The 27,992-nt window shown below is 52.5% G+C and overlaps 1 protein-coding gene across 1 annotated transcript; it reads right to left on the bottom strand.

The window, feature by feature from the left end:
- Nucleotides 1-343: 343 nt before the first annotated feature.
- Nucleotides 344-27,964, bottom strand: Rabl6 (RAB, member RAS oncogene family like 6). The gene is made up of 15 exons (XM_026395452.2): nt 27,638-27,964; nt 17,840-17,974; nt 16,695-16,742; nt 12,805-12,857; nt 11,947-12,038; nt 9,149-9,289; nt 8,604-8,709; nt 5,880-5,983; nt 4,443-4,783; nt 4,036-4,183; nt 2,877-3,092; nt 2,500-2,785; nt 2,030-2,201; nt 1,272-1,330; nt 344-1,175 (listed from the first exon to the last, which is right to left on the bottom strand). Exons 1-15 carry the CDS (start codon nt 27,765-27,767, stop codon nt 996-998), a joined length of 2,211 nt encoding a protein of 736 aa, XP_026251237.2. The 5' UTR covers nt 27,768-27,964; the 3' UTR covers nt 344-995.
- Nucleotides 27,965-27,992: the final 28 nt, after the last annotated feature.

Raw genomic sequence — 27,992 nt, 5'->3', positions numbered from 1 at the left:
ACTGCCCAGGAGGAAGGGAGGCTGTATGGGGCAGGGCACATTTGGCCTCACTGGGTTGGGCCCTGGGTATTCTGCAGCAGCTGCCTGGTGTTGGCCTAGGTGCACTACACCCAGGAGAGCCTTGGCAGTTCAGCATGGACAGCACATAGCACCTTCAGTGCCAGGAGGGGCCCCTGGCTGAGCTGAGGCAGCCAGTGGTAAGTCAGTCAGAGACCACTCTTGGGTGAGGGAAGCTGCTTCTGGAGAAGGTGTTTGGGGCTGTTAAGAAACCTAGGTGAAGGAGTGGTAGGCTGGTCCTACCACGGATGGCTCACAGAGCCAAAGAAAGGAAAAGAACAAACGCGGTGGTAAAACCAGAGCTTTATAGTCTGAGTGGAGTGTCTGAAAGGTGTCTCCAGCTCCAGCCTGGCTCACCTGTGCAGAGGTGCAGCTGCGCCCACCCTCTCCCAGGACAGGCCTCACCCTGCAAGGCGGGTGCTGCCACTCTCCCATGAGTGTGCACCTGTGCTCAGGGTCCATGGGAAGGGATAGTCCACAGCCCAAGGCTTGCGACAGGAAGCAGAACCCATTGGCATGCTGTGGCCCTGGAGAATTTGGGAGGGCAAGCAGGAGCAGGGCTGGGTGGTGGACATCTGAGAAGCAGAGCAGCCCCATGCCCTGCCTCTGAAAACAGACCCTTGCGGGTCCCTCCTCTGCCTCAGTCACTTCCCTGAGAAACGCTGGGGACTGGCTGTGGCTCTTCCTGGAGAGGACCAGGTCATCCACCAAGCCAGCTGCAGCCCAGCTGTCCCCTCCCTCCTTGTAGAGCAGGCTCATGCTGGCCTGAGGCCCAGCACCTGTAGCGCCTGGCCAGAGGCCTCTGGCCACCAAGGCCTGGCCCTGGGCCTCCTCCAGCAAGGAAGCAAGTGCAGAGCGTGCTGGGCCAGGCCACAGGGGGCGAAGGCGATGGCTGGGACACACGGTAGGGTGGTCCTTTCCCAGAACAGCGGTGCAGGCTACAGCTCCTCATAGTCTCCACCCCCAGGGTGCCGGCCTGGGGCCCCACCCCCCAGGAAGGCCTCTAGCTCGGTGGTGCTTCGAGGGGGCTTCCTCCTCTTCCTCCGCTCCTCCTTGCCCTCCTCCTTGTCCTTGCTCTTCTTATGTTTGCTCTTCTTCTTTGCAGCCTTTTCTTCTTCCTGGCAGGGGGACAGTCAGTCACCTGGGGCCACTAGGGGGCCATAGCCTACCTCCACCCAGTGCACAGGCCCAGGCCAGTAGAGGGTGGCTGATACCTCTCTGCTCTTCTTCTTCTTCTTCTTCTTCTCCTTGGTGAGCGGCCTGCCATCTTTGTCTGTGTGGGAGACATGCTTCAGCTGTGTGGCTACCTTGCCCAGGTGGCGTGCTGGACAGAGGCTTCTGCAGCAGCCCACTGCAGGTTGGGCCTGGCCACGGGTGACCTTGGAGTCTCTCATGTGCTCAGGCTGATACACCATGAATAGGCCTGGGAGGAAACTCCTGCTACAGTGCAGGGTTAAGCTGCTGGTCAGGGTCTGAGAGTGGAGGACCAGGGCCAGCCTGCTGGGGCTGGAACCACCAGCAAAACCACGTGTGCTCAGAACTGCAGATCACAGCAGCTTTGTCCACACTAGAGGCCAACTTTGGAGTAGATGCAAGCTCTCAGAGCGCTGCCACCAAGTACCTGCTATGTGGACCCCCAGCTGTCCACCCCTCCAGTCTGGTCCCAAGCCACAGCCCTAGAACACTCATAATCCTGGGGTGTTGGCAGAATAGTGAACATCTGGGGATTAGAAGCTCAAACTCTCAGGCTTTGGCCCTGCCCCACACTGCTGGTATTAGGCTTGTGCACGTGGCTGCCTCAGTCCTGGGCCACACCAGGAGGTACAATATAGCTGGAAGACCCCATTGGCCAACAGCTAGCCCAAGGGAAAAAGCTCAGGCTGGGCTGACTCTTTGGACACTGGCCTTTGGACAAGGATCATGGCCTGTATTCCAGGCTCCAAAGAGGCTAATGGATCCCACACATGCCTACCTTCCTCACTGCTCTCCTTGGGTCCTGTCTCGTCCAGCCCCAGCCCGAAGAGATCGGCATCGTTCTTCATTCTGAAGGAGGGCACAGGAGGCCTGGGTGGTGGGAGTGTCTGGGCCGGGCTGGTGTCCTCGTCAGTTATGTCAGAGGGGTCTTCTCTCACAGGGAGCTCATCCTGGACAAGGAGAAGCTGGTAGGGCCACTGTCCCTTTCCACCCCCATGGTTCCCTGAAACAAGGTGGGGAGTTCTCAGGGGACTCCAAAGACAGGTGTGTATGCTCCCAAGCCCACCCTAGAGTCAGGACCAGCAAGGCCTGTGTAGGATGTGGGACATCCTGCACAGGCCGCATCTACTGTTCCCAGGCGGCACAGTGTCACAGCAGGACAGGAAGCCAGCACTGACCCATCTTCTTGGGCCCTCACCTCCTGACCTCCATTCTCAGGAGGACAGTCAGCAAGCAACCTGTCCTCACCAATTTTCGCTGAGTGTCCGACTCTTCGCTCTCAAAGTCAGGGTCGTCCATGACGAAAGACAGCATTTGGGCAGCAATGGGCCCCTCGGGATCACTCTCTGAGGACGACACCTGCCCATCTTTACCATCTCCAGGTCTGCGAGAGGAGCCCTTGGTGGTGAGTTTGGGTGGCTTGGTGCTGCTGAGCTTCTCAGGCCCAGAGCTAGTGGGAAGCCCGCCTGGCCAGGAGGGCGCTGTTGCTTGTGTGGGAACTGCTGTCTTCTGTGGCCATGAAGCCTTGGATGACCTTCATGGCAAGAAGGGTCAGGAACTTGGAGGCCACCCTGGGCTGCCCTGTCCCCCAGCTCCTGGGCATTCCCTGGGGGCCCCACCCATACCGTTTTGGCTCTGGCTGTGAGCACTGCTGGGGAGGCAGGGCAGCACTTCTGGAGTGACTTGCCACCTCCTCCGCTTCCTCCTCACTCGAAAGACTGATGTGTGTGCTGGGGATGGGGCCAGAGGGCAGCAGGGGTTTGCCACGGGGCTGGTCTTCAAGATCCACATCGTCTTGGAAACCTGCTACCATCGGGTTCCCTCCCAAGGCCTCCCCGTCACTGCAAAGGAGGGGCAGGACAGTCAGAGGCCACAGGGAACCATGTGCTGCTGGCTCCTCACCCCAGTTGCCTGTGGGGCTGTCCTACCCTGGGTGTGTGCTCCAGTGAGGAGACCTGAGCAGAGATGGGTGGGGAGGTGGGCAGTGGTGCCTGCTGCTAGCCAGTGGGGTGGCCAGTGGGAAAAGGGGCCCACCTGGGCTTATCCACCTATGCATTTCTGGTAGAGAAGCCCACTTTCACTATGATGTGGTGACATTGGGAATGCCAGTGGCCACCCACAGTGGGATCTGCCAAGTGGGACTGGAACCTGGGTTTGAATCTGGAGATCAGCTGGAGATGGTACTTAGGGCAGAGTGGCAAGAGGGGCTGGCCCCAGAGGCCAGACCCAGGGGGAAGGGTATGGCTCAGAACCCAGCTCTGGGTTGTGGTACCATATCCTGGTATGCAAGGCACATAGGCCACAGGTGTAGGGGCCACATCTGCAGCTACCAAGGTATTAATTTTTTTTTTTTTTGAGGGGGTTACTAGGGATGGAATCTAGGGTTGCACTACTACCTAGCTATGCCTCTAGCCCTTTTTGAGACAAGGTTTTGCCAAGCTGGCAAGGCTGGCCTTGAACATAAAATTCTCCTGCCTTGGCTTCCCAAGTCACTGGGATTACAGGTATGTGCCAGTGGGCAGTATGTACACCTAGGTCAGTCTCTCCTCTCTGAAGCGCCTGCTCTGGCCCACCAGGAAATCTGAAACCCAGGTGGCCTTGCCTACAACCTCCAAGTGGACCAGCCTAGTCATATGCTCAGGGCCCAGGCACTTCCCTCTGCTCTCCACTTAGCTCTGCTTCTGTCCTCAGTGCTGACTACTTCCCAGAGAACACCATGGATGCTGTGTGACACCCCCAGGGGTGTCTTAGACATCTGTGCTCAGGTCTGCCAACTATCCACACCTGTCGCTGTCCTGCTGTGGGCCTGCACCACCATTCTCACTCCTGGGCAGGACTGTGTCTTCCAGGAAGCTTCGATCCAGCCTGTCTTCAGGAACAAAGTCCTCAACATTCTGGACTCTTGCTGGGACCTCTACGGCTGGGGCAGGTTCTGTGGACAACAGATGCCGACTCCTGAGCCCTCTGTGGGACTGTCCCCAGGGCAGCAAGGGGTTAGGGTGGTGGCTTGTGTGCCTGGGCTGAAGACCAAAGCTGCCTCCAGAGCTTGGCCATGGGACCACTTGCCCAGGAGGAAGGGGGAAGCTTGCCAGGGATGGGGGCCATATCCTGGTATACAGGGCACATGGGGCCACAGGCACAGGGTGCCACTCCATGAGTCCATTTAGTGAAAGGGCTGCTTCTGGGCCTACCTGGAGGTGAAGGGGCCACATCTGCAGCTGCCGAGGTACCAAATAGCCGGGAGATGATGCTGCGTCGCTGGGGTGGGGGTTGGGCAGGGATAGAGGGGTGTGCAGGAAGGGGCGGGGCTTCGGAGGAGGGTGCAGAGGATAGGGGTGGCACAGGGGGGCAGGCTGAGGAGGTGCTGGGGGGAAGCTGGGGGGCGGGCTGGGGTGTGCTGGGGCTAGAGTTCCCTGTGGACACAGCACTTGGAGGCACAATCGGCGACTGGGAGCCTGAGGATGGGCTCTGCCCATTGGCTGCCAGAGGGGATGCGTGACCGCGGCTTCGAGCCTCCATCATCTCAAGGAAGCTGGAGGGAGGGCAGAGGGCTGGAATGAGGCCTCTTAGCTCTCCCTCCCAGGCTCCAGAGGGCAGTCTTTCTGCCATAGGGGTACTGGAGTGTCCAGCTTGCATCATACCCAGGAGGACAGAGGACTAGGCCTATCCAGTTGTCAGCCACCCCCCCACACACACACAGCTTCTGCCCTGTGGAGGAGGTACTGGGGATGGAACCAGGCCTTGTGCATGCTAGGCAGGCACTACAGCACTGAAGTACACCTGAACCTGACCTAGGCTTTCTTGCAGGCAGAACATGTGCTGCTCAGTGGCCAGGCCATTTGGGATAACCTGTCCTGTTTACTGCCACTCTCTAGCACTGGATCCTTCCCAAAACCAAGTTCTCAATTCATGCTGGCACCAATCTGGAAAATTGAACCTCACTAGGGGCAGGAAGCAACCAAGCTCCATCAGGGGCCAGCTGGTCTGGCCAGAGCTCGGATGGGCCATGTGGCTGTCTGCACTGGCCTGTGACCACACACCTGGTAGTCAGCAGTTGTGGCTCATTCCATATAAGGAGTCAAGTCAGTAAGTGACACAGAAGTAGTTGCCCAACCAGGCCAACCTGTGTGGACTGTGACTTCACAGCTGCACAGGCTGAGGGAGGGTCTGCAGGATCTGTGCAAGGAGGCCTGACACTGAAGCTTGAGTATGCATGGTCTGCCACCATCCACCCTGTCCCCAGGAGCCTGTTAGAGGGGCTGGGCCCACTCCACTGTAAGTGTAGCTCCTTTTATGATTTATTTCCAGTTGTTCCAGACATGCACTGACCTGACTAAATATTATATTATCACACATTAATAATACAAAACCTTGGCAGAGGAAAGGGAAGGACTGCAGGTGGCAGCATGAGACACCTGTCCAAGGGGGCTGGGTAGTCAGGATGGGGGCACCCCCAACTCATGCTGTACCCTCAAGCTGACTCAGCAATCCCAGGTGTGCAGCTCCCTCCACCACCTCACTGGGCAGAACAAAGGTTGGGCCCAACCCACATCTGGACACTGGGGCCCACTGGTAGCACACCCCCGCGGAGATGCTGGCCCATAGGTCCAGCTCTCAGGCTCACGTACATGCCATAATTCTGGTCCTCGGTCTCCTGTTGCACTGACAGCTCCTCCAGCGTGGCATCAATGTCCAGTTGGTTCGTCTCCAGCTGCCGCAGCAGCGTCTCCCTCTGCAGAGACCAGTGGACAAGGTGAGCAGCACACCTCTCCACCCTGACCATCCCACTGGGCAGGACTGCGAGGTGTGTGGGGTCTGACCACCTGCACAGCTGGCCCATGTGACTCAGAAGATGGCCACATAGGATCTGTACCTGAAAGCAACCCCCTTCCATTTCCATAACATGTCTGGAGGTTCAGGAGCCCCGCAGTTCATCTAGAGAAGTGCACCTGCCATTTCCATGGCACCCCATGCATATGCAGCCTTTTCTGATGCAGACAGAGCTCAGCCTTGCCAACTACTTGGGCAGAAGACAAGGGTGATCCCCATGCACATAAGGAGCCCTGGAAGGCCTAGGAACAGCTTTGGTGGCAAGGCTCAGCCAGCCACGGCCTAGGGCAAACTGTAGCCCTCCAAGATCTAAGCTGAGCTGACTTTTCCTCTGGGTTGCACCAGCCCTGGCCTCTCACAGTACTTCTCACATTTAGATTCAAATTCAGTAAAATACAGATGTTGCACCCTTTTTTTTTTTTTTTGAGGTTCTGTCTTTTTTTTTTTTTTATTGTTGGTCGTTCAAAACATTACATAGTTCTTAATACATCATATTTCACAGTTTGATTCAAGTGGGTTATGAACTCCCAATTTTACCCCGTATATAGATTGCTGTATCACATCAGTTACCCTTCCATTGATTGACATATTGCCTTTCTCGTGTCTGATGTATTCTGCTGTCTGTCCTATTCTCTACTATCCCCCCTCCCCTCCCCTCCCCCTTTCTCTCTCTACCCCTTCTACTGTAAATCATTTCTTCCATTTGTATTATCCTGTCTTACCCCTCCTTTCCTCTTATATGTCATTTTGTATAACCCTGAGGATCGCCTTCCATTTCCATGCGATTTCCCTTCTCACTCCCTTTCCCTCCCACCTCTCACCCCTGTTAATGTAAATCTTCTTCTCAAGTTCTTCATCCCTACCCTGTCCTTGTTTCCTCCCCTTATATCAAAGGAGTCATTTGGTATTTGTTTTTTAAAGACTGACTAGCTTCACTTAGCATAATCTGCTCTAATGCCATCCATTTCCCTCCAAATTCTATGATTTTGTCATTTCTTAATGCAGAGTAATACTCCATTGTGTATAAATGCCACATTTTTTTTATCCACTCATCTATTGAAGGGCATCTAGGCTGATTCCACAGTCTTGCTATCGTGAATTGAGCTGCTATGAACATCGATGTAGCAGTGTCCCTGTAGCATGCTCTTGTTAGGTCTTTAGGGAATAGACCGAGAAGGGGAATAGCTGGGTCAAATGGTGGTTCCATTCCCAGCTTTCCAAGAAATCTCCATACTGCTTTCCAAATTGGCTGCAGATGTTGCACCCTTGATCATGATATCCATGCTGTGAGTGCTGCAGGCCACATGTGCACAGTGCTGGGAAATAGAGTGAGGCCCCCACAGGACCCTGCACACCTGGCCTTCTTCCTAACTGATGGCTCCCTGCACAGCCCCACGCTACAGGAGTCTCGTGACTCTCAAAAGGGAAAAAAGGCAAGAGGGAATGAAGTCTGACATCTGTCTATAGAATGGTGGCAGGACTGTGGGTGTCCAGACAGACAGCCCAGGCCTGTTCCACTCTGTTTCTGTCCACCAGCTACAGCTGTCCTGGCCCTAGTCCTCTGGGTCCATGCTCAGGACCCATGGAACCCTCCCACTCTTGTCCAGCTCACTGCTGTCCCTGGGCTGGGAGGTCACCACACATGGTCTGTGTGCCTGAAGTACCTGATACTAAGAGTGGTACGGTCCCGGGACTCCCAGCACTCAGCTGCCCACGAGGCTATGCCCAGTGGAAACTGGAAGGGCTCCAGAGGCTCCCGAGGAGTCTACTGCCTCCCTTGTCCCATGACAAGACACATGTGCCCCACAGGACATGTGATGAAAAGCCAAGGAGGGTGTCTCACTTTTGCAGTCTTCTGTCACAACCCAAGCCACCATGGAGCCACAAGAAAAACCTCAGCTGGACCCAAAGGAGGGGCAGTCTGCAAGAAAGCTGCCTAGACCTCAGAAGAGCAGGTCATGAACCCCAAAGCAAATCAGGAGGGTGAGGCGCATACTAGTGGGGTCCTAGAGGGAACAGGGAAGAGGAGGATGACAGACCGACGCTAGTTCCTTTGATAAAAGTACCACGGAAACAAGACAGAATGCTAGACACTGGGTGAAGGACCTAGGGCCTCCTCACCAGCTGCACAGCTTTACTAACTGAAAGAATCCCAGACAAAGGCACAGTGCCAGGCCTCCTCGCCTCACCTGCACCCAGGAGGTGGGGACGACTCGGGCAGGGCACACTAAAGCCAGTCCTTACAAAATGGTCCAAGGGCCACAGTCCAGAGTGAATGCTGGCCCCACACATCCCCTGGAATGCACCCCATGATGACAGGACCTCAGTGCGACGGGGACTTCTGCATCTGATGTGTATCTAAAGAAGGGTGGGCACCACAGCTATGCCAGAGGCAGAGGGGCTTCCTATTGGGGACATGGCCAGCACCCTACCCTTGGTGGCCTGGGTCAGCCCTGCTGGCTATCCCAGCTCCAGCCTGCTGGGTCCTTGTTGGTGGCCCTACTCGCATGATGAGGACTCACCTGCAGCTGTAGAAATGGGATGTTGAAGAACTTGTGCAGGTACTTGAGTCCGAAGCTGTTCTTCATGGAAGACTCTGCATAGCGGAAATAGGAGGAGCCTGGAGGCCTGTTTTCAGAGGAGAAGGAAGTCAAGAGAAAGGCCCTTGGTGGGCCCTTGGTGGGCTCACTCCTGTGTCCAAGACCACAGTGGGCTTCCCTCCTGCAGCAGGCTGAGGACCCACTGTAGCTACTGGACGAGCGGGACCAGTAGTGGAGCTCTGGATCCCTCCAGGGTGGCTTAAGGAATTGGACAGGAGCCAGGTAGCCTGTTGGGGGTCCTGGCACCTCACCCTCACTGACATGTCCCAAGGCACTGCCATACTGTGGAGACCTGAGCCTCAGGGTTCCAGACCCCAGTGCCCCAGGCTTTCCCTCCTGGCTCCCCAGGTTGGGCCGGAGCTGTCACTCCATCTCTGGCACAGTGTTGGGAGAGCTTGTTCATCCTTCCCCAGTGCTATCCGAGTACAACACACTACCCCAGGTGGAAGCAGGCCCAGGGCACTCACCTGTCCAGGTGGTCGATGAAGTCTCGCACATCATCCGGCAGGATGACTCGGTGCTCACCCATGTCTCGGTAGTTGCCCAGCACACACACCGGCACGTGGGTTGGCACTTTGGGAAGCTCCCGGAGGACGTAGTTGAAGGTCCTTTGGGAGGGAGAGTATCTCAGCCTCAGTCGCACCACCCCAGAGGACTGTATGGACTGGGGCTGCCCTTCACCTCTAAGACAGCATCATTGTGGGAGGGCTCTGGAGAATACCAGTGAGCACTGCAACCCTGCAGTCTGCAGCCCTGTCCACCTCTTCTCACAGACAGCACGCACCTCTGCACCCCAAGTCCAGGTGCCCTATTCCTCTGCCTTTCCTTATCCATGTTCCTACAAAACTGCCTCCAGTTTCGCCCATTTCCAGCGTCACCCTGAAGGAACACATCACAGGTGGCTTATCTCAGCTTCTGGCATGCACCACGGCCAGGGCTGCAGCTTGTCCACATCTGCCTGTTGACTGGGCTCTTGGATGCCATTGCTGATATGTTTCTGCTGCTGGCTGAGTTGTCTTCAGGGCCCTGCTCCTCAGAACTCTGCTGCCAGGTTGCAGGGTGAACAGGCAGGTCTCTCTAGAACTGATCTCACATGGGTCTTCCTTGTTGCTTGGCTTCACGGGTTGTCCCAAACTGTTTTCCAAGTGGCTTGGAAGGGTACAACTAGTGGTGTCACCAAGCTTCCCCACGGAAAGGTAGTAGTGGAAACACCACATGCCCATAATTGCAGCAGCCTCTCCTGCATCTCCCTGCCCATGAGGAGCCTCCAGGTTCACGAACTGGCTTGATGTGTGCCCCTATGTGAGCCCTGGGAAACAGCTGCAGCCTCAAGGACCCCAACAAGCACCTGACCACTTCCTCCCTGAGGCAGCTTGGCCCTCCTGCACACTCTCCACACTGCAGCCCAGGCACACTTGCAGCCCCATGCTCAGCCCAGCTATCTGGTCTTCACTGGCTTTCAGGGTACTGCCTGTCCTTCCACTTCTGCCCCCTGGATGGTACAGGGGCCTCATGTGGCCTGTCTGCAAAGGCTACAGTACACTTCAGTGGAGCTGAGGTGGCCCCTCAACATCCAAACTCGATTTCACATGGGCAAAGCCACTTCCTCCTCCCCAGGCCAATGAGCCACCAGAACCTGTGAAGGAGAAAAGCTCTCCTCCCAGCTCAGCAACAGAGCGAGGAGTGCCGCTTTGTATGCACGTGTGCAAGAGGTGCACTCCATTGAGTCACAGTTCATGGCCCAGGATACAGCGACTGCCTGCTCTGTTGCCAGAATGCTGCCGACAGCCCCAGAAGCTGGTGGTCAGCCCTCCTCAGGTGGTGCTGTAGCATGTGGTCCCTACAGGCTGTGAGGGAAGGAATGAGGATGTGCGTGCAAAGCCTCCAGACCCTGTGGGCCCAGGTCTTCAGACTCAAGTCAATGGAGTATGCCAAGTGTAAGCTCTAGCTCCCAAAGCCTAGCATGGGAACCCACAGAAGCCTGTGTATCTCACCATGTAGAAACATGTCCTTGAAAGAAAAGCAACATGCTTCCTGGGTAGCAGTAGTAGGACTCCAGCACATATGTGCCCACATTACGAAGAAAAAAATGGCTGGGGGAGGGGCTGGGGTTCAGCAGTAGGGTGCTTACCTAGCACGTGAGAGGTGCTGGGTTCAATCCTCAGCACCACATAAAAATAAATAAAGGTACTGTGTCCAACTACAACTTAAAAAAAATATATATTAAAAAAAAAAAAAAAAAGGCTGGACTCTTCCAGCAGCTAGTGGTGGTGCTCTCTTGACAGTTTTCTCCTGCATTCTCCAGTTTTCTATGATGAACATGGATTATGCAGGGGCTCTGCATGTGGCTTGTGGTAGAGCTCTTGCCTAGCTGGCATGACACAGTCATATGAATAAGTAAGTGACGGCAGACCCTAAGGCAGTGAGAGGCCTCACAAGCACTTCACAGGCTATCTCTAAAATGGCTGTCAGGCCTTCCTTCAACACTTGTATTCTATTTTTTTATGGTACTGGGGGTTGAACCCAGGGTCTTGCCTGCGAGGCATGCATTTTGCCACTGAGCCACACCTGCAGACCTTTTTATTTTGAGACAGGGTCTCACTAAGTTGCCTGGGCTGTCCTTGAATTTGCAATCCTCCTGCCTCCTCCTGAATAGCTGGGATTACAGGGTGAACCATCAAGCCCGGCTTCTTCAGTTTTTTTGTGGGGAGTGGGGGTATAGGGATTGAACCCAGGAGTCCTAACCACTGAGCCACATCCCCAGTCCTTTTTAAAGTTTTGAGACAGGGCCTGCTAAGTTGCTCAGGCCCTCGTTAAACTGCTGAGGCTGGCTCTGGCTTGGACTTTGTGACCCTCCTGCCCCAGCTTCCCGAGTCGTGGGATTCCAGGTCTGTGCCACCACACCTAAGAATTGGATTTTTTTTTTCCTTTGGTGGTTGGGGGGGCTCTGCCTGCTACTCACTTTTTCTTCACTCTTTGCTGTGGTGACTGTTACCTTTGTCCTCCTGGCAAGTCATCACATGCAGGGGTCTTGAGGCGCCCCTAACATAAGTTGCCACTTGGCTGCCAGGTTTTTGAGGGTATCTTCAGGGCTGTGAAAGCTGCCCTTTGTTACTGGCCTGCCCCGGATCTGACTCTCTTCCACACGGCACAGACATGGGCCCAATCTGTCCTAGGCATAGATGTGGTCCTCCAGGCAGGAACACTGACTGCCCACAGACCCTACAGGAGGCTGTGAACCAGTAAAGGGACACTGCCTGCTTACCACTGCTTGGTAATGTCAAACATCATGACCACCCCGTTACAGTTCTTGTACACGTCCAGGAATTCGGCATCCAGGGCCATTTCAGACTCCGCCTGAAGACAGGAGTGGACAGGGTAAGACTGTGTCCAAGGCCAGGTCCCACCCGTGGACCCTCAGCCACCCGGAAAAGGCTGAATGGGACTTTTTCAACCTGAAGAGATAACATGAAGAGAACACGAAGAGAGAAGGCTGGGGTGAACCCAGGGTTAACCTGTGGTGGGTCCCTCAGCAAACTCCAACTCGGGTGGGAGCCAACACTCAGAAATAGGGAAGCAAGTTCTGGAGCCATCACAACTTTCTAGAGCACATAAATTAGAGCCAGGTGGGTGTGTGTGGCACTTAAGTGTCCTGCCTGGAAGAAGAGGGAAGAGGCACCCTGCCCACAGAGAGAAGCCAGGGTACAAGCACCCTGAAACAACTAGGAGAAGGGCACAAGTGGGGACCACAGGACTGGGGTGCACTGGGCTGCAGACTTCAGGGCCACAGCCCCGATTTCTAAGGGCTGAGGCTGCTCTGGCAGTCAAGTAAAGTGTAGCCACTCACATACTACCCAGGTCATTTAAACTCACACAGGGTCAGTGAAACCAAGAAGGGCAGGCAGGGTCACTCCCTTGGGGTGGCCACCCCCAAACCCAACCTCCAATGGCATGGGGTCTGGAAACAACCAGGAATGGTCAGCAGCCTACACATCTACAGAGTAACTGGGACACTCAGGGGAACCCAAGATGGGCAGGCAGAAAAGTCTGAAGGGCTGGAGACTGCCAGGGGTCCCGAGTGACCACAGACAACTCTGTCTGGGGTCCTGACACTGCAGCTTACCTCCTGGGGATCATTCTCTGTCTTCAAGCCGTCACCTCGCTTTTTGCATTTTCCTTATAAAATGACAAACAAAACTTATGAGGTGGGATCCCTAGGCCCAGGGAATGCCTCAATGAGACGTGCCTTTACCTAGTCCCACTCTGGCCCTGCAGCACTACGCTAGACTGTCCTGCTCAGCTATTGACCCAAGGGAGTGCTCCTGACATCTCCAACTGCCCGCCCCTTGCTCAGTCTTGGGAGAAAGGGAAAATGGGGCCCCCATTCTGGACAGGGCCAGAAGGCTAGCAAGAGACTGGGCTAAAAGACGCAGGGCAAAGGCCCAAAGGGCCCAACAGCTGCAGGAGAGCTCAGGTGGTTAGACAGCTTACAGACCTATGCCAGCCAAGTCTGCCACGGAGGGAAGGGGGCCTCCTGCTGGCTCAGTCCTAACAGCCCCAAGGCCAAGCCCAGGGCAGGAGGGGGCCCCCACGGGGGCAAAGCCTGGGTGAGCAAAGCTGCATTTCCTAAAGTAGTTCTCACGTTACTCCCTGAGATTTCAGATGCTAGTGCCCAGAGTGTAAAGAAGGCCTAGAATTCAACCCCAGCTGCAGCCTGGCTAGGGGGGAGGAGGAGGATAGTGACTGTGGCCAAGGCTGCCAAGCCAGGTCGTCGGCCTTCAGAGTCATCAAGGCTTTCCTGACAAGGGGATGGCCAGGGCCCTGCCTGGGGCTGACACCAGGTTCTGTGGGGTTCTGTATGACGACAAGATGGGACAACACTCTGTCCTTCCCTCCATCTCTAGAATGTTCAACTGGGCAGGGGTGCTGCTCATGACACAGGAACTCCAGGGCAAAGAGCCCAAGAACAACCAGGCTCATTTATCTAAAATGCCACATTCTATCGCATTCCTGAGCCCATTTCTGAACTTCTCACCATCTTCTGACCTGCCTGGGGAATCAGCCCCTCCCAAGTTCCTGGCCTGACCCTTATTGACCCTCCTAGGCTGGACACTGAGCCTCAGCCCTCCACACAGGCACAAGCATGCTGACAGCTGATAAGCTTGTTCCTGTCCACATCCTGATGGCAGAAGCCTCCTGCTCAACCATCACACTTTTTTTTTTAATATTTATTTTTCAGTTTTTGGTAGACACAACATCTTTATTTCATTTTTATGTGGTGCTGAGGATCGAACCCAGCGCCCCGCACATGCCAGGCGAGCATGTTACCGCTTGAGCCACATCCCCAGCCCTCAACCAGCACACTCTTGGGAATGAGTTGCCACTGAGTGGCCACAGGACTAGCTCCTGGGCAGGAGGGCTGGAGCTGAACAGGAGCCAGGCGCTTGGCTGGTGGGACAGGGAGGCCAGAGGAATGAAAAGCTGGGAAAGCTGTTCCCTGTCTCCCTTCTTTCTAGAAGCCCTCCACATGTTCATGAGCTCTGCCCCACCCTTCAGTCGACACCTGCAGCCCACGGGCCTAACCTGCCCGTCCTCACAAACTCGCCACTGGCCTCCAGCCCTCAGTCATCACTGCTCGCACTCTGTTGCTGTCAACAGTGCTCAGACCTTGTCCCATGGGGATGGGGAACAGAGATGCTTTCCTCCTCACTAGAAAGGGTGCCCCCATAAGGAGCAATGTGAGGCCAAAAGGAAGCTGGTGCTGCCTGGCTGTAGCCGATGAGTGAGGCTCTGCCAGGCAGGTGTGGACCCAGCAAGCTCCACCAGCCATCACCAGACCTGGTGCTGGGGCTAGCAGGGCAGGAAAGTGCTCCTGGACAGGAGGATCACCCTCCGTCCCCAGGCCCTCACGCCAGCTGAGAGCACAGCATGCCCCCTGGAAGGGGTCCCAGCCTGAAAGGCTGATCCAACACTGGGTTACAGCCCATGAGGTTCCCAGGACTGCCCATGGGACACCTGCATCCCACTGCAGCAAGTGCAAGCAAAGCTGAGGCAGGCGCTGGGGAAGCACAAAGCTCAAGACCACAGCCCCTCCATGGGGCAGAAGTGTTTCCTTCTGAAGTGGCCAGGACAGGGTCATATCGTGGGGGACAGCTCAGCTGGAGCTGCCTGGTGCCTGCAGGCAGATACAACTCTTGCCTCGAGGTGGGAAAATGTGACAAGGCCAGAGACACATGCACTGAGCGTGCAGAGGAGTTATGTGGAAGCACAGGTTGACACAGGTCCACTGGGATGGGTACCAGATGGCCTGCCCCTGGAGCAACCACTGAGAGGAGGCCTCAAATATCCTTGACCCTCCAACATCCCACTGGACCTGAATCCATTCCCAAATGAGCATGGGGAAAGAAGAGGAGCATGCACTTCCTGCACTGGAAACTGTAAGCCCACGGAAGACACTCTTCCCAAGGAAGCCCTGTAACTGGAGGACCCAGTACAGCCATGCCAGGGAAGCTGAGTATGGCAGGTCACCTCTTGATTAGCATCATGCTAAACACACACACACACACACACTCACACACACACACACACACTCACACTCACAATGCTGGCACCAGGGAAAGCTGTGAGATCTCACCCCAAGGATCACAGAGGGGGAACTGTGACCTGATACAGGAAGATAGGAATGAGATCAGACACTGTCATGAGGATTGCTGGCTCTGTAAGTTTGGCTGGGGAAGGTCTGCATGTGGGCTGGGGTCTGCCCAGAAATGAAGGAGCGAAGCCTCAGCCATAGGCACAGGGCCCTGACCTGTGGGGTGCTGCAGTGAGTTCCTAATGCTCAAGGGGTCCTGGCATTGTCCTAAGCACGGTTAACTCTCTGAGACCAGAAGGAGGGCTCCAGCACCACTGGCAATGTCTACACCTCCTTCCAGTTTCTCAGGTGGTCCATCCAGCTACTTTTGTCAGTTGATCATCTCCTGAAGGGGCAGCTACAGAGGCTGCATGGACACAGGCTGCATGGACTACATGACACACCTCAGTGACCTCAGACACAGTATGACACCACAGAACTTGTGCCACCTGCTTTAAACCACCCATTAAAACTCCTCTTTGGAAAATACCCTGATCTAACAAAGGCACTGGCCAGAGGCCAGTCTTTCTTCCTCTGCCTAACGCTTTGCTTCTGTTCTGTGACCCAGGCACGGAAGACTGTCCTCCCGACTCACAGTGTTCTCCCCATCAGGATCTGTGAGAGAAAACCTTTGCACTTTCCTGCTGTGGTGTGTGGGATTTGCACCCTTCCATCTGAACGAGGGGCTATGCCAGGCCAGGTTTTCCCCAGCACCATAGCTGTGGTCAGGCAGATGAAAGCTGGACAGGGGTCGGGTCATGGGGGGACCACTAGGCATCAGGCCTTCTGCCAGATGAAATAGGTATTGCCCAAAAGTCACCTGTGTGCCCCATGGCCAGCACCCCTCTTTTCCTTAGGACAGGGCTGCCAGCCACTCAGACACCAGAGTCCCAGTGTAACGGGTATCTGATGCCTGGGGAGCCACACCAGCTGTAATGAGAGAGGGGAGGCTCCCAAGGTAGCCCCATGTGGGCCACAGAGCTTGAAGCATGCCCACCCCATCAGATGACTGGCCACTCAGCACCAAACATGCCCAAAGCGGACCAGCCTGTGGTGGCAACAGGTCCACTGTGCATATCTACCCTGCTCATCAAAAACAGAGGGGAGTGGAGGGGACCTGGAACCTAGACCAGGCTCAGGAGGGAGCCGAGGGCACCCAGAGCCTACCTGTAAACAGCTGTCAGCAAACTCACATCTCCCACAACACTTCGGTGCTGGGAGTGTATGACAGGGCAAAAGAGGTCTTAAGTAGGGCACAGGACCACAGGGTAGGTGCCAGACCTGAGGTTATGGGCACAAAACATGCAAATGCAGTGGGTGTGTGTGTAGGTCCTCTGTTCAGAGAAAATGGAGCATGAGCAGAAAGTAAAGCACCACCTTACCTTTGTCAACGACATCCCAGACTTCGACTTTCACCACATCATCAGTGGCTGAAACAGGGAAACCCTCAGATTAGTGCCCAGCATCACCCCTGGGAATCAGGGACGATTCTGATGTGGCTGCCTGCCCCTCCCCAAGGTACCAGTGCCCATGGGACCTGTGCACTACCTACTACCTGACAAGCAGCAACCTGGTGGTAGGCAGGGTGGCCCCCACAGGCCGGCAGCAGAGCAAAGGCACAGTGCCTCCTGCCCCCAGGCACATAGCTGCTAGCTTCCTTGTGGGCTCTATTTCCCTGTGAGCTCTGTGTAGGCTCCGTGCCCACTTGCCCTTTTAGACCCAGGCTCTGGGCAGGCCTGAGCAAGGAAGGGGGTCGGCTTGGACAGGAGCCCTTCACTGGGCCCTTAGCCTGCTGAGTCCTCAGGTCATTCCACACACTGGACAGACTGAACGCAGTATGGCCACCAGAATCACATTCCCCTTAACCGACTTCTTCATCTTGACGGCCTCCAATTTACTCTGAGGTAAGAGGGAACCCTGCTCAGTGCTGGAAGCCAGAGCTGTTGGACATGGGGAGCAGGTCCAGGATAGTGGTGGCCTTGTGACCCACCCTGCAGCCTCCTCCTCAGGTCTTCTTTAGGTCTTCAGGTCTACTCTGAGCTGCCTCATGAGAAGGAGGCCATTTTCCAAGTTCCCATGACCCCCTACCCTCTGCAGCAGCAATGCCCTACTCCAAAGTGTGCTGGGATGAAAAGAACCCAGGACCCAGAGGGAGGGAGGACTAGGTCTGAAGCACACCCTACGGCAGGGCTGATCCTGCCCAGTGTGCAGGCCTACAGGAGTGTCCCTGTGTCCAGGAATGGCTACTCCTGGGCCTCTTGGGGAGCTTCAGTCTCTGGAAGTGCTTCCTTTACCGTCTCCTGAACCTGTTGTCACCCTGGCCCAAGACTCAAATTTGAGTTGAAATTTCACAGATTTAAATCCAGATGGGGTGATTCAAAAGCAGCTTTAATAAGAGCCCCCCAAACAGCCCAAGTGTGTCTAGCTGGGGATTCCACAGTGTGGCCAGTGTTTCCTCAGTCTGGGGAAAACATCTCCAGGAGCAGATGGGCCAGGGACACTGATGTTGGGAGGAGGGGAAACTCACTCTTGTAGTTCCAGTGGATGCTGGTGACCTGGATCTCCTGCGTGGGGATGTACTCCTCCACGAACTTCTTGCCCTGCAGCCGGTGCCACAAAGCAGTCTTGCCCGTATTCCTGTCTCCTCGGATCACTATCTTCACTGGGGGTGAGGAGAGGCAAAAAGAAAGGAAGAGGAATCAAAGTCACAACTTAATAAATGACTTCAAAGGTCACATCTACTCCATCAGAAGGCCGTTTTGCAGGAATCAAGCCCCAAAAGGGTAGGGAAAGAACTGGACAAGGCACATAGACAGCTTCTCCCAAGGCACAAGAAAGCCCAGCAGTGAACGAGCACGGTGCCACCGGAAGCAGCAAGGGCAGGAGTCTCCTCCTAGGTTGACAGAGGCCACACCCTGAGCCATGTTTTCTAATTGGGAGAGCAGGATCTCCCCTGGGGGACTGCAGAGGACCCACAGGGTAAGGGCTAAACCACTGAATCACAGAGGGGTAGTAGCTGAAGTGCCCATGGTGGCACCCTGGCGCTTCCATAGTTTGCTCCTGACCTACTTTCGCCATAGCCCCTTGTTGGTTGGTGCTGGGAATGAACCCAGGGCCTCAAAAATGTGGGCAAGTGCTCTACCACTGAGCTGCACCCCTCTCCTTTTATTTTGAGAGGATCTGGCTACATTGCCCAGGCTCGCCTGGGACTTGCTTTGCTCCTGGTTCAGCCTTCTGAGTCTCGGGGTCACAGGTGTGGCCACTGTTCCCAGCTCCCTGGTACTCTGAAGGCAAGGTTTCACAGTGTGCTGCAAATTATCTCTGACTCTACTGTGTGCGCCAGGCCCATGCCCTGGAGTCTGTTGGCTCCAGGTGAAGGACAGGGTCAGCAAAGATGAGCACTGCTGGAGCAAGTGAGCCTGGGGTGGACATGAGGGGAAGCAGTCTCTGGGTTTTCTGGTAGCCCTGTTCCTGAGATGGGCAGTTCTGTGGGAGGGCTGAGGCACCCATGGCTGGGGAGGACCCCAGAGCACAGTGGTCAGGTCGGCCCTCCCTGGGCAGTCTTGCAAGCTGTGTGGATGGTAGACAGCCTGGATGAAGACACCAAGAACACCATGAATAGCAGGGACTGCAGGAATGAGTCAGGGAAGGGTCAGGGAGGCAGGGGAAGCTCAGGAGAGCCAGGCCAAGGGGCAAACTCAAGAGCTCCTCCGTTCATGTCCCTCTCCCAGGTTGTCTCATCGGGCTCCAGTGTCAAGTTCCTCCCTTCTCTCAAATTCTGTGGTGCCCAGGACCCCAGACACCAAAAACTAGTGGTCACCTTGGCCTCAAAGTTCAACTGGACTTGTCCTGGGCCATCTCTCGGTCTAACTTCTTTCCCCTGCTCCTACTTCAAGGCCCCTCTGTTCCCACTGATATTCATCTCTTCTCCTGAAAGCTGCATTAAGTTGATTCCCGTACCTCCACATTCCTCCCAAGCCCCAACTTTACTACAACTTTTGAAAGTAGCAACTGTTCTCAGATCTCAGGGACTCACCCTCTTCTACCTTCTTATGTTCCCAGAGAGCCCAAGAGCTTCATGCTCACCCCGTGTCAGCCAGATGCACATTTGTGCTACACACTGCAGGAGCTCCTGGAGTCTGTGACTCGGACCTGAGCTGCAATGAAGGGAGGGTGTGGCAGGGACACCCTCTGCTGGCTTGGAGGGGCACCACCCACCAGAGGCCTTGACTAGAGACACAAGGGGCCCTTGCCCTTTGCTCCTTCCACAGGAGTGAGGCAGACAGAGAGGCAGTCTTCAGTCTGTTCTCAAGCAGCAGGCTCCGATCGCCCCCGAGAGGCCAACAGCCAGGACTGGGGAGGCTGACTACCTACTGTCCAGGCGTGTAAAAAGTCCTTTTCTTTTCAGAACAGGGAGGTAACAGGGAGAGTATGTTAGCCCTCTATAGCTGTGGGCAGCAAGAGTCACTCTTCCTGCCAGGCAGGGCCATGAGGCAGGAGCCAGGGTGTTGCTTTCATGGGACTTCAGATTCTTGGACCAATTGTGGCAAATTTTCTTAGTATTTACACACAGCATCTAATCTGTCTAGATTTGTTGCTTACTGCATTTAAAATGCTGTATCTTTTTCATTTCTGAGCAAAAATCATGTCCATTTAAAACTAAGTTTTCCACACTTGCATAATCATGTCAAAATGGACACCAATATTGTATATAACTGTAATGCACTAGTCAAAACAAAAACAAACACAAACAAGCTGTGCGTGGTGGCACATGCCTGTAATGTAGCTTTTGAGAAGCTGAGGCAGGAGGAAGGATCACTGAGCCCAACAGTTTCAGGACAGCTTGGGTAGTGCTGCATGACCTTGTGTCACAATGAAAACAAAGGGGTTGGGGCTGAGGCTCAGTGGAAGTGTGCTTGCCTGGCATGTGTGACGCACTGGGTTTGATTCTCAGCACCACATAAAAATAAATAAAGGTCCATTGACAACTAAAAAAGATATTAAAAAATAAAAAAATAAAAACAAAAAGGGTTAAGCCAGACATGGTGGAGCATGCCTGCAATTCCAGCAGCTCAGGAGGCTGAGGCAGGATGATCACAAGTTCAAAACCAGGCTCAGCAAATTAGTTAGGCCCTAAAGAACTTAGTGAGACCCTGTCTCAGAAGTAAAAACTGAAGAAAAAGGGCTGGGTATGCTGCTCAGTGGTGGAGTGCCTGCCTGGCCATGAGGCTCTGGGCTCCAGCTCAGCACTGCAACCTGCACACAAGCTCAGCGGTGGGCACTGTCTCCTGCTGACCTCGCACTGGCCCTTTCAGAGTCCTCTCTCCACAAGGCCTTCCTTCCACTGGCTCCCCCTGGGTTTCCTCAATTCCTTGCTCTTTGATTTGCTTTTCTTTATCACCAGTGCGAGCATCCAGCAATGCCACCAATGCTTAGCGGAGCCCCCCTCAAGGGCTGGTATGTGGCATTCCCGTTATTCAATTCTAAGTAATTTATTTCCATGACTACTTCTATTAAAGGCGTCACTTGATATCCAAGTGTAAGATTTTAAATTCCTGGTTATTATTTGCCACTGAGTTTAGGGAAAGTGGTATAAATCCTTTGAAATGTATTGAAACATCTTATGGTCAGTTCTGAATTTTCCATGTGGGGTTAAAAGAACGCGCATTTTTTAATTGATAACAACTTTTCTCACATAAATTAGATCAACTTTTTTTTTTTTAACTTTACTAGTTAAATTGTCTTCTGTACTCATTTTTGGGGGCTGTTTTACCTTCAATTTCTTCTTCTTTTTTTACTTTCATAAGTATTTTTTATTTCTTTGTGTGGATTCAAGTTACTATTAGTATCCTTTCATTTCAACCTGCAAGGCTCTTTTTATCATTTCTTATAGAGCATGTTACTAGTGATGAACATTCTCCATCTTAATCTAGGATCAACTACTTCTTATAGATCATTATCTTTCCTAAATGTGCATCAGAACCTATTATAGGGCACAATATATTTATCAGCTTTGTGAACATTTAAAAATCACATTTAGTGATCCTGAATCTCTCCTGGTGTCTTCTGCCTCAGCACCTACGTTCCTGTCATTAACATAACTAGACCTACTTGCTTCAGTGAGCACTGTTCCAGCCCTTGTGAACTCCCCTTATCTTACTCTCCCCTCTGCTACTGCGAAGATGTCACATGAACCTTGGCAGGTGTTTTTCCTGTGCATGGTGCAAGGTTCCATGAACCCTTTCAGCCTAAAAATAAGAATGTGAAAAATGTACATCCTTTAGTTCTAGAATTGTTTTCTTACATTAATTTTTTGCCCCCCCCCCTTACTCCTGGTACTTGGTACTAAACCCAGGGGTGCTCTCCAATGAGCCACATCCCCAGTCCTCCTTTTGAGACAGGGTCTTGCTAAATTTCTCAGGCTGGCCTCAAACCTGTGACCCTCCTGCCTCAGCCTCCAGAATAACTGAGATTACAGGCCACCACAATTAGCTCAATCAAAATTTTTAGAAAAAGCAGTTTTAGGTTCTCAGCAAAACTGAGTGGGAAATACAGACAGATCATGCCCTGCCTGACCCCACAGCCCCGCTTCCCAGAGTCCATCTCTACCCTCAGTATACCTGTGGTGACTGGCACACTGCCCTTCCCTGCTTCTTGGTGATGCACATCCTGAGTTTGGACAAATGGGTGATGACATTTGCTACATTGAAGTACTAAACAGTACTATAATGTAGTACTAAAAATTCCCCATCTCATTCAATTATGGTTGAATCCATCTGCAAGAATCTGTGGTGTTTCTCCTGGCTGCCTGGACCATCACCACCCAATGAACACCTTAAAGAAATCTCCATTTGAAATTTTTCTGGACGATATGATGATTCTGTGGGCACACCCACTCAGAGGTCAAGCAGTGACCAATTCCAGGGCACCATTCCCTTCTATCAGCAGCTTCTCTGGAGGGACTTAACAAAGGCCCACCCTCTCCAGGGTCTGGTAAACAGCATGGGGAAAAGGGCAGCAGAGTCTACTTCTTCCGGACCTGGTGTCCACTTCCGAGAACAGGGAGCCAAGCAGCTGTGCACCCAAGTTCAAGACCTGCAGAACGCACTGCTCTCTTAGGTGTTCTCTTATACCATCCTCCAGGGCAGAGCTGTGCAGAGGATTGGGACCACACTGCCACATGTGGAGGCTGGGTCTACTTCGAGTGCACCCTGAGAGGAGGGACTGGCACTTCTATTTTGTAAGCTTTGTCCCCAAGGGAAGAGATAACCTCTCTCCATTCTCTTTTCTTATTTTGTGAAGAACTCAGTTAACATGGGTGACCTTGTTTTGGCTCAGGCTTCAAGAAAAAAGCATTTTATGTTTCACTGTTACACACAGGTTTGGGGAGATGCCTTTTGACAGGTAAAAGCTCCTTTGTATTCCTAGTTTGGTAAGAAGTGTTTTGGGGGTTCATTGTTTTTGTAAATCATGAGTGTTGAATTTATTAAGGCTTTTTCCTGTTACCTCTTAAGATTGCCCTGTTTTCTCCTTTATCCTGCTGGTAAATCATACCTTGAAGGCTCCTTGCATTCCCAAGGCAATCCTACTTGTCTCAACACACATTCATTAGTGCTATTACTTTATAATTCTCTAGATTCCACTTCCTGTTCTGTTGTTAGGCTTTCATATCTGTGCTCACAGGTGGCGCTGTTCTGGTCTGTTTGGGGTCAAGGACTGAGCAGCTTTCCCACCTTCTGCATTTATGTACAGTCTGGATCCACTGCTCACTGGATGGCAGGGTTCTGTGGAGTCATTTTCCAGGACACCATCTACCCTGAGTTTTCAATTTATTGGTAAAAGTTACTCATAATATGTAGGACTGGAGACTGGGCTCAGTGGCACAGTGCTTGCCTAGCACATACAGCACCCTGGATTCAATTCCCGGTACTGCAAAGTAGTTACCACATTTTTATATTTTATATTTAGAGATGTGTATTCTGCATGACTGGTATTTGTGCTTTGTCTTTCTTATTAATATTCCCAGAGTTGTCTACTTTAATAGTAATTACACACAAAACACACCCTCTTTGTTTTGCTGAATGTCTCAATTGGTCCTTTTTATCATGTCTATGCTTTTTGCCTATTATTTTCTTCCTTCTACTTGCTCAGGATTTATTTAGTTGTGCTAGATTGCTAACACTCTACCATTGAGCCACCACCCCAGCCCCTACAATTTGAATCTTAAACCCCCTGCCCTCAGGCCCGTGTATCACAGGCTTCATTCCCAGCACGATGCTACTGCAAGACAGTAAAACCTTTAGGAGTGGGGCCTTGTAGGAGGTCTTGGAATTGTACCCTTGAAGGGGACAGTAAGACCCTGATCTCTTCTCACCCATGCCCACCTCGAGCCTCTGGACACAGGTGAGTGGCTTTTTTCTGCCATGGACTCCCATCATGATGTGCTGCACAAGCCCAAAGCCTGGGGCCAATCAACCTCCAACCAAAACCTCTAAGACTGAGCCAAGATAAACCTCTCCTTGTTGTAAGTTGACTATTTCAAGCATTTGTTAGAGCTACAGAGCGCTGACTGACACAGAAGTGTTTTCAAGTTTCAGAACAAAGCTGGGAGCTAGGTGCAGTGGCACATACCAGTTATTTGGGAGACTGAAGCAGGAGTGCCACTTGAGCCCATGAGAACAGCAAAGACAACATAGCCAGACCCTGTCAGTGGCACTGTCGTCACAGAATGTGGTCCTCACATACATTCTTCTTTTTTTGGGGGGGGGAGGGGGTACTAAGGATTGAACCCAGGGGCCTTAACCACTGAGCCCGGTCCCTAGCCCTTTTTTGTATTTTATTAGAGACAGGCCTCACTGAGTTGCTTAGGGCCTCTCTAAGATGCTGAGGCTGGCTCTGAACTCGTGATCCTCCTGCCTCAGCCACCTGAACTGCTGGATTACAAGTGTGCACCACCGCACCTGCCCTGATATAGATTCTTGGGTGTTTTTTGAGATTGTCCTTTTTCTTGGCTAACCCTTCTCGAGAGGGACTGAAGAATCACATACAAATAATTGTTTTTTGTCTGCAATTCCCTCCCTGTTCCCATCCATTCTTTTACCTCAAAGTGTGTTCTGTGTGACATTATTACAGCTGGGGCAGCCTTCTTATGGGTCATGCTTGCCCATTATCTTTTCCCAAGTCCTTATTCCCAGCTTTTGACATTAAGTTCTGGAGTGTCTCTTAGAGACCATATGGGCAAATTAAAGGGGAAAAAAAAAATCAGGCCTCCCATTCCTATTTTGAACTGGTGAGTCTTGCTTGATGACACTGTGTGACTGATGACAGAAATGGTGTTATTTCTAACCACTTCATTTTATAATTTTAAGTTACTATCCTGGTTTTTCTTGCAGCCTTTGCTGTCTTTCATAGGTTGGACAAGATTTTTTCCCCTTCTTTTTACCTGGCATTTATTTGAAGAGTTGCAAACTATTTTTTCTTTGAACAGTGACTCTTAAAAATTTTAACATTCACATTTACTGTAATGTAGATTAATGTTAATACACTTTTCTTTTCAGTTCTCGTCCTGGTTTCTGTGATTTCTGCTTTTTTTGGCGCCTTCTTTTATATTCTCGATTGTTACAGTCTGGATCTGAAATGCTCCCACACCCCATGAGGCTCATGTGTTGAGAGCTTCATTCCCAATGCGGCCATGTTCAGACACAGGCTTATATGGAAGTGACTGGGTCACGAGGGCTCTGATTTGCTCATCCACTGATGGCTTCAAAATTGAGTGGACTATTAGGATTAGTGAAAACTGTAGGTTAGGCCTAGCTGGAGAAGTAGGCCACTAGAGGTGTGCCTTGGAAGAGCATGTCTTGCTTCCTGGCCCTTTCCTTGTGTGCGCGCGAGCGCACTCTCTCACTCTCTCCTTCCTGACTGCCTGAGGTGAGCAACTTTTCTCCACCTGCCCTTCTACATGTTTTCTGTCTTGCCACAAACCTAAAAGCAATGGAGCTGGTTGACCATGGACTGAACCCTTGAGCTAAAATAAACCTTTCCTTCTTGTTATTCTGGTATTTTGTAACAGAAACATACATATAAACCATTATCATTAATGATTAAGGTAACCAATGTATTTAGATTTCACTCACACTGACCAATTCCTCTGCTTACCTTTGTTTTTTAAATCCTGCACCTCTTTTGAGTTCAATTTCCATCTGTCTAAAGAACATCCTTCAGTATATGCTTCTGCAACCACCTCTGTATAAAAGGCTATCAATCTGAGGCTAAAAGCAATTTTAACCATACTCCTTCCACCACAGCTGTAGAGCCAGGCACAGACTCCCCAGGCTGACCATGACTTAACTTAGGCCCTAAGCTCCCCAGAGCTGTCCTTAGCTCAGTCCTCAGAAAGTGGTCTTTTTGCTCTAGAAACATCAAAGATTTCTTTTTTGCATTTTGAAGTACTGAACACTTTCAATAATGTATCTAGTTGTGGATATTTTTTAAATTTCCGGACCAGCACTTCTTCGAGTTTCACATATTTCATGAACTTTGTAAAATCCTCAGTCTTCAATTCTTCAAATGCTGCCTTGTCTCCATTCTTGCTGTGCTTTCCTTCTGAAACCTGTTCAGACATGTGCTGGAATCTGCTTAGTTGCTCTGCCACACTTTTCCAGGACTGATTCTCTTTTCCACTGAGTTACTGTGCTGCTTCACCTGTCTGTCGACTGAATTTCTCTTGCAGGTCTCTGTCCCAGGATCCTCAGCAAGGCCAGCTGAGAGTTCCACAGCGAGGGATTCCTCCTTCAGGAGGCTGCCCCACACTAACACTTCTCATCAAACAGCAGGAGAAGAGGGTGGACTGACCATGGAAACATTCTTCCTACTAGTTTAAATGCAAATTACTTCTAAAATGGGAATAAGATCCACTGTCGCATTCAGGGTTTGATTCTGATTTGATGGGTGTGCTGGGACTCTGTGAATGTGTGATGTGACTTACTTCTCATTAACCTATCATTTAAAAGAAAATGACTAATTGGCCCCAGGGGACAATGTTCTATAAGAGATAAGTGCTTGGAAATAAAACAGTTGATAAGAATACTAAATCTACAATTATGATATTGCTGGTTTATGAAATTGCTGGTCTGGGAAATGTGCACTAGAAATTTTGTATTCTAACACAGGAAATGGAAAACTTTCAAAACTGTGTATTATTTAACAATAATAACAATATCCTTCTAAAATGTAATTTTGGTACAAATCCACATTTTTCTCAACTTGGCACCTTTCACTGAGCTACTGGAGAATACTTTTTTAAATCTTAAGAATTACAATTCCACAGCCCTTTTTAGTCCCTTCTACCGGGGACCACAAGGGGGCAGGCCTTTAGGGAGCCCTTTCTGAAAAAGTGATCAATTTGTAGTTCAGGTCCGATTTCCAAGGGACTACGATTAGGTTTAAAAGTATCACTGCAAGCAATAAATTTAAATAAAGAATCCAAATGTAGATTCTCAAAGACTTGCGTAAATGAATATTTTGACTTAATATTCTCTGTGCGAGAAATAAACGCAAAATGTCAAAAATCACACATCTAAAATGAGTTTGCTTTCAAACCTGCACAAAGTCTTCCTTATCAGTTTCTTTAATATGCCACATTACCATCGAAATATAATGGGCAACATAAGGGACCCCTTAAAGTGAGTTAAGTGGGGTGGAGTGTGTTCCAAAATCTCCAGAAATTTAGCGAAAGAGTATCAGAGCAGGAAACCACATAAAAGCCTTTAGATTTTGCTATAGAGCCTACAAATGGAAAAGCTCAAAAGAGGTCAAGAGGACAGTCCGCATCTGGGAGCTGCACAATTTACATAATTTATAAAGGAACATAGATCCGTCCTGGGCGCTCGGGGAGTCTGCACAACCCCTCCTTCCGGCACGGACAGGGAGGTCTCCAACAACCACAAGAAGAGACTGTGCCTCCTGGAGCCTTTCTAAATATATCCCTTGCAATTGCCTCTTTAAAAAAGAAGAGAAAATGCGTGGCGTAGCAGATATGATGTTCTGCTTCCAGCTGGGCACCAAGTCAACAAAGAAGAGCCCACGGCTCAACCCAGAGCCGACCGGGCCTCTCGCGCCCGCGGCGAGCGCCCCGGGAACCGGCCTCCGCGCTCCCGCCCGCGCGTTACGTAACGGCCCCAAGGCGGACGCCCGCGGTAGCGGGCGGCTCTCGACGCTGCACTGCTCGGCCTGCAGCCGTCGGACGAGACGCCCCGGGACTGACCCCCGGCCAGGGGCCGCCCCCGCCAGGCCCGGCCCCTGCGCCCGCCGGGTCCCGCGCACTCACTGTTGTACTGCACGCCCTTGGCGAAGCGCCTCTGCAGCGCCTGGTTCATGGACTGCAGTCCGGCGGGGATGTTCTTGTCCCGGCCCGGGGCCTGCTCCGATCCCACCAGCTTCTTCAGCGCGGAGAACATGTTCCCGCTGGACGTCCGAGCCGGGCGCGGCCCGCGAGTTCAGCGGCGGCGACGGCGCTGCGCGCCTCGCACCATGTCCCGGCTCCCCCGAGGCCGGAGCCGGTGCGGCCACAGGCGGGGTTCCGGCGGCGGGCGCGGCCTTGAGCTGCGCTCGGGGGCCTCAGCCGCGGCAGCTTCGCTGCGGCCCCCGCGGCCCCCGGCGCGGCCGCTGTCCGCCCGTCAGCG

This window comes from Urocitellus parryii, chromosome 4, assembly GCF_045843805.1.
Source record: "Urocitellus parryii isolate mUroPar1 chromosome 4, mUroPar1.hap1, whole genome shotgun sequence".
Taxonomy (NCBI): Eukaryota; Metazoa; Chordata; class Mammalia; order Rodentia; family Sciuridae; genus Urocitellus; species Urocitellus parryii.
The sequence above is the reverse complement of the archived record's forward strand: the minus strand, read 5'-3'. Positions and strand labels throughout refer to the sequence as shown.

Excerpts from the sequence above, each read along its gene's own strand:
- Rabl6 (XM_026395452.2), bottom strand. The coding sequence starts at position 27,767 with ATGTTCTCCGCGCTGAAGAAGCTGGTGGGATCGGAGCAGGCCCCGGGC. Across the intron at positions 4,184-4,442 it reads TGTGGCCCCTTCACCTCCAG|AACCTGCCCCAGCCGTAGAG; the intron begins GTAGGCCCAGAA and ends TGTTGTCCACAG. Across the intron at positions 2,786-2,876 it reads TCACAGCCAGAGCCAAAACG|GTCATCCAAGGCTTCATGGC; the intron begins GTATGGGTGGGG and ends CTTGCCATGAAG.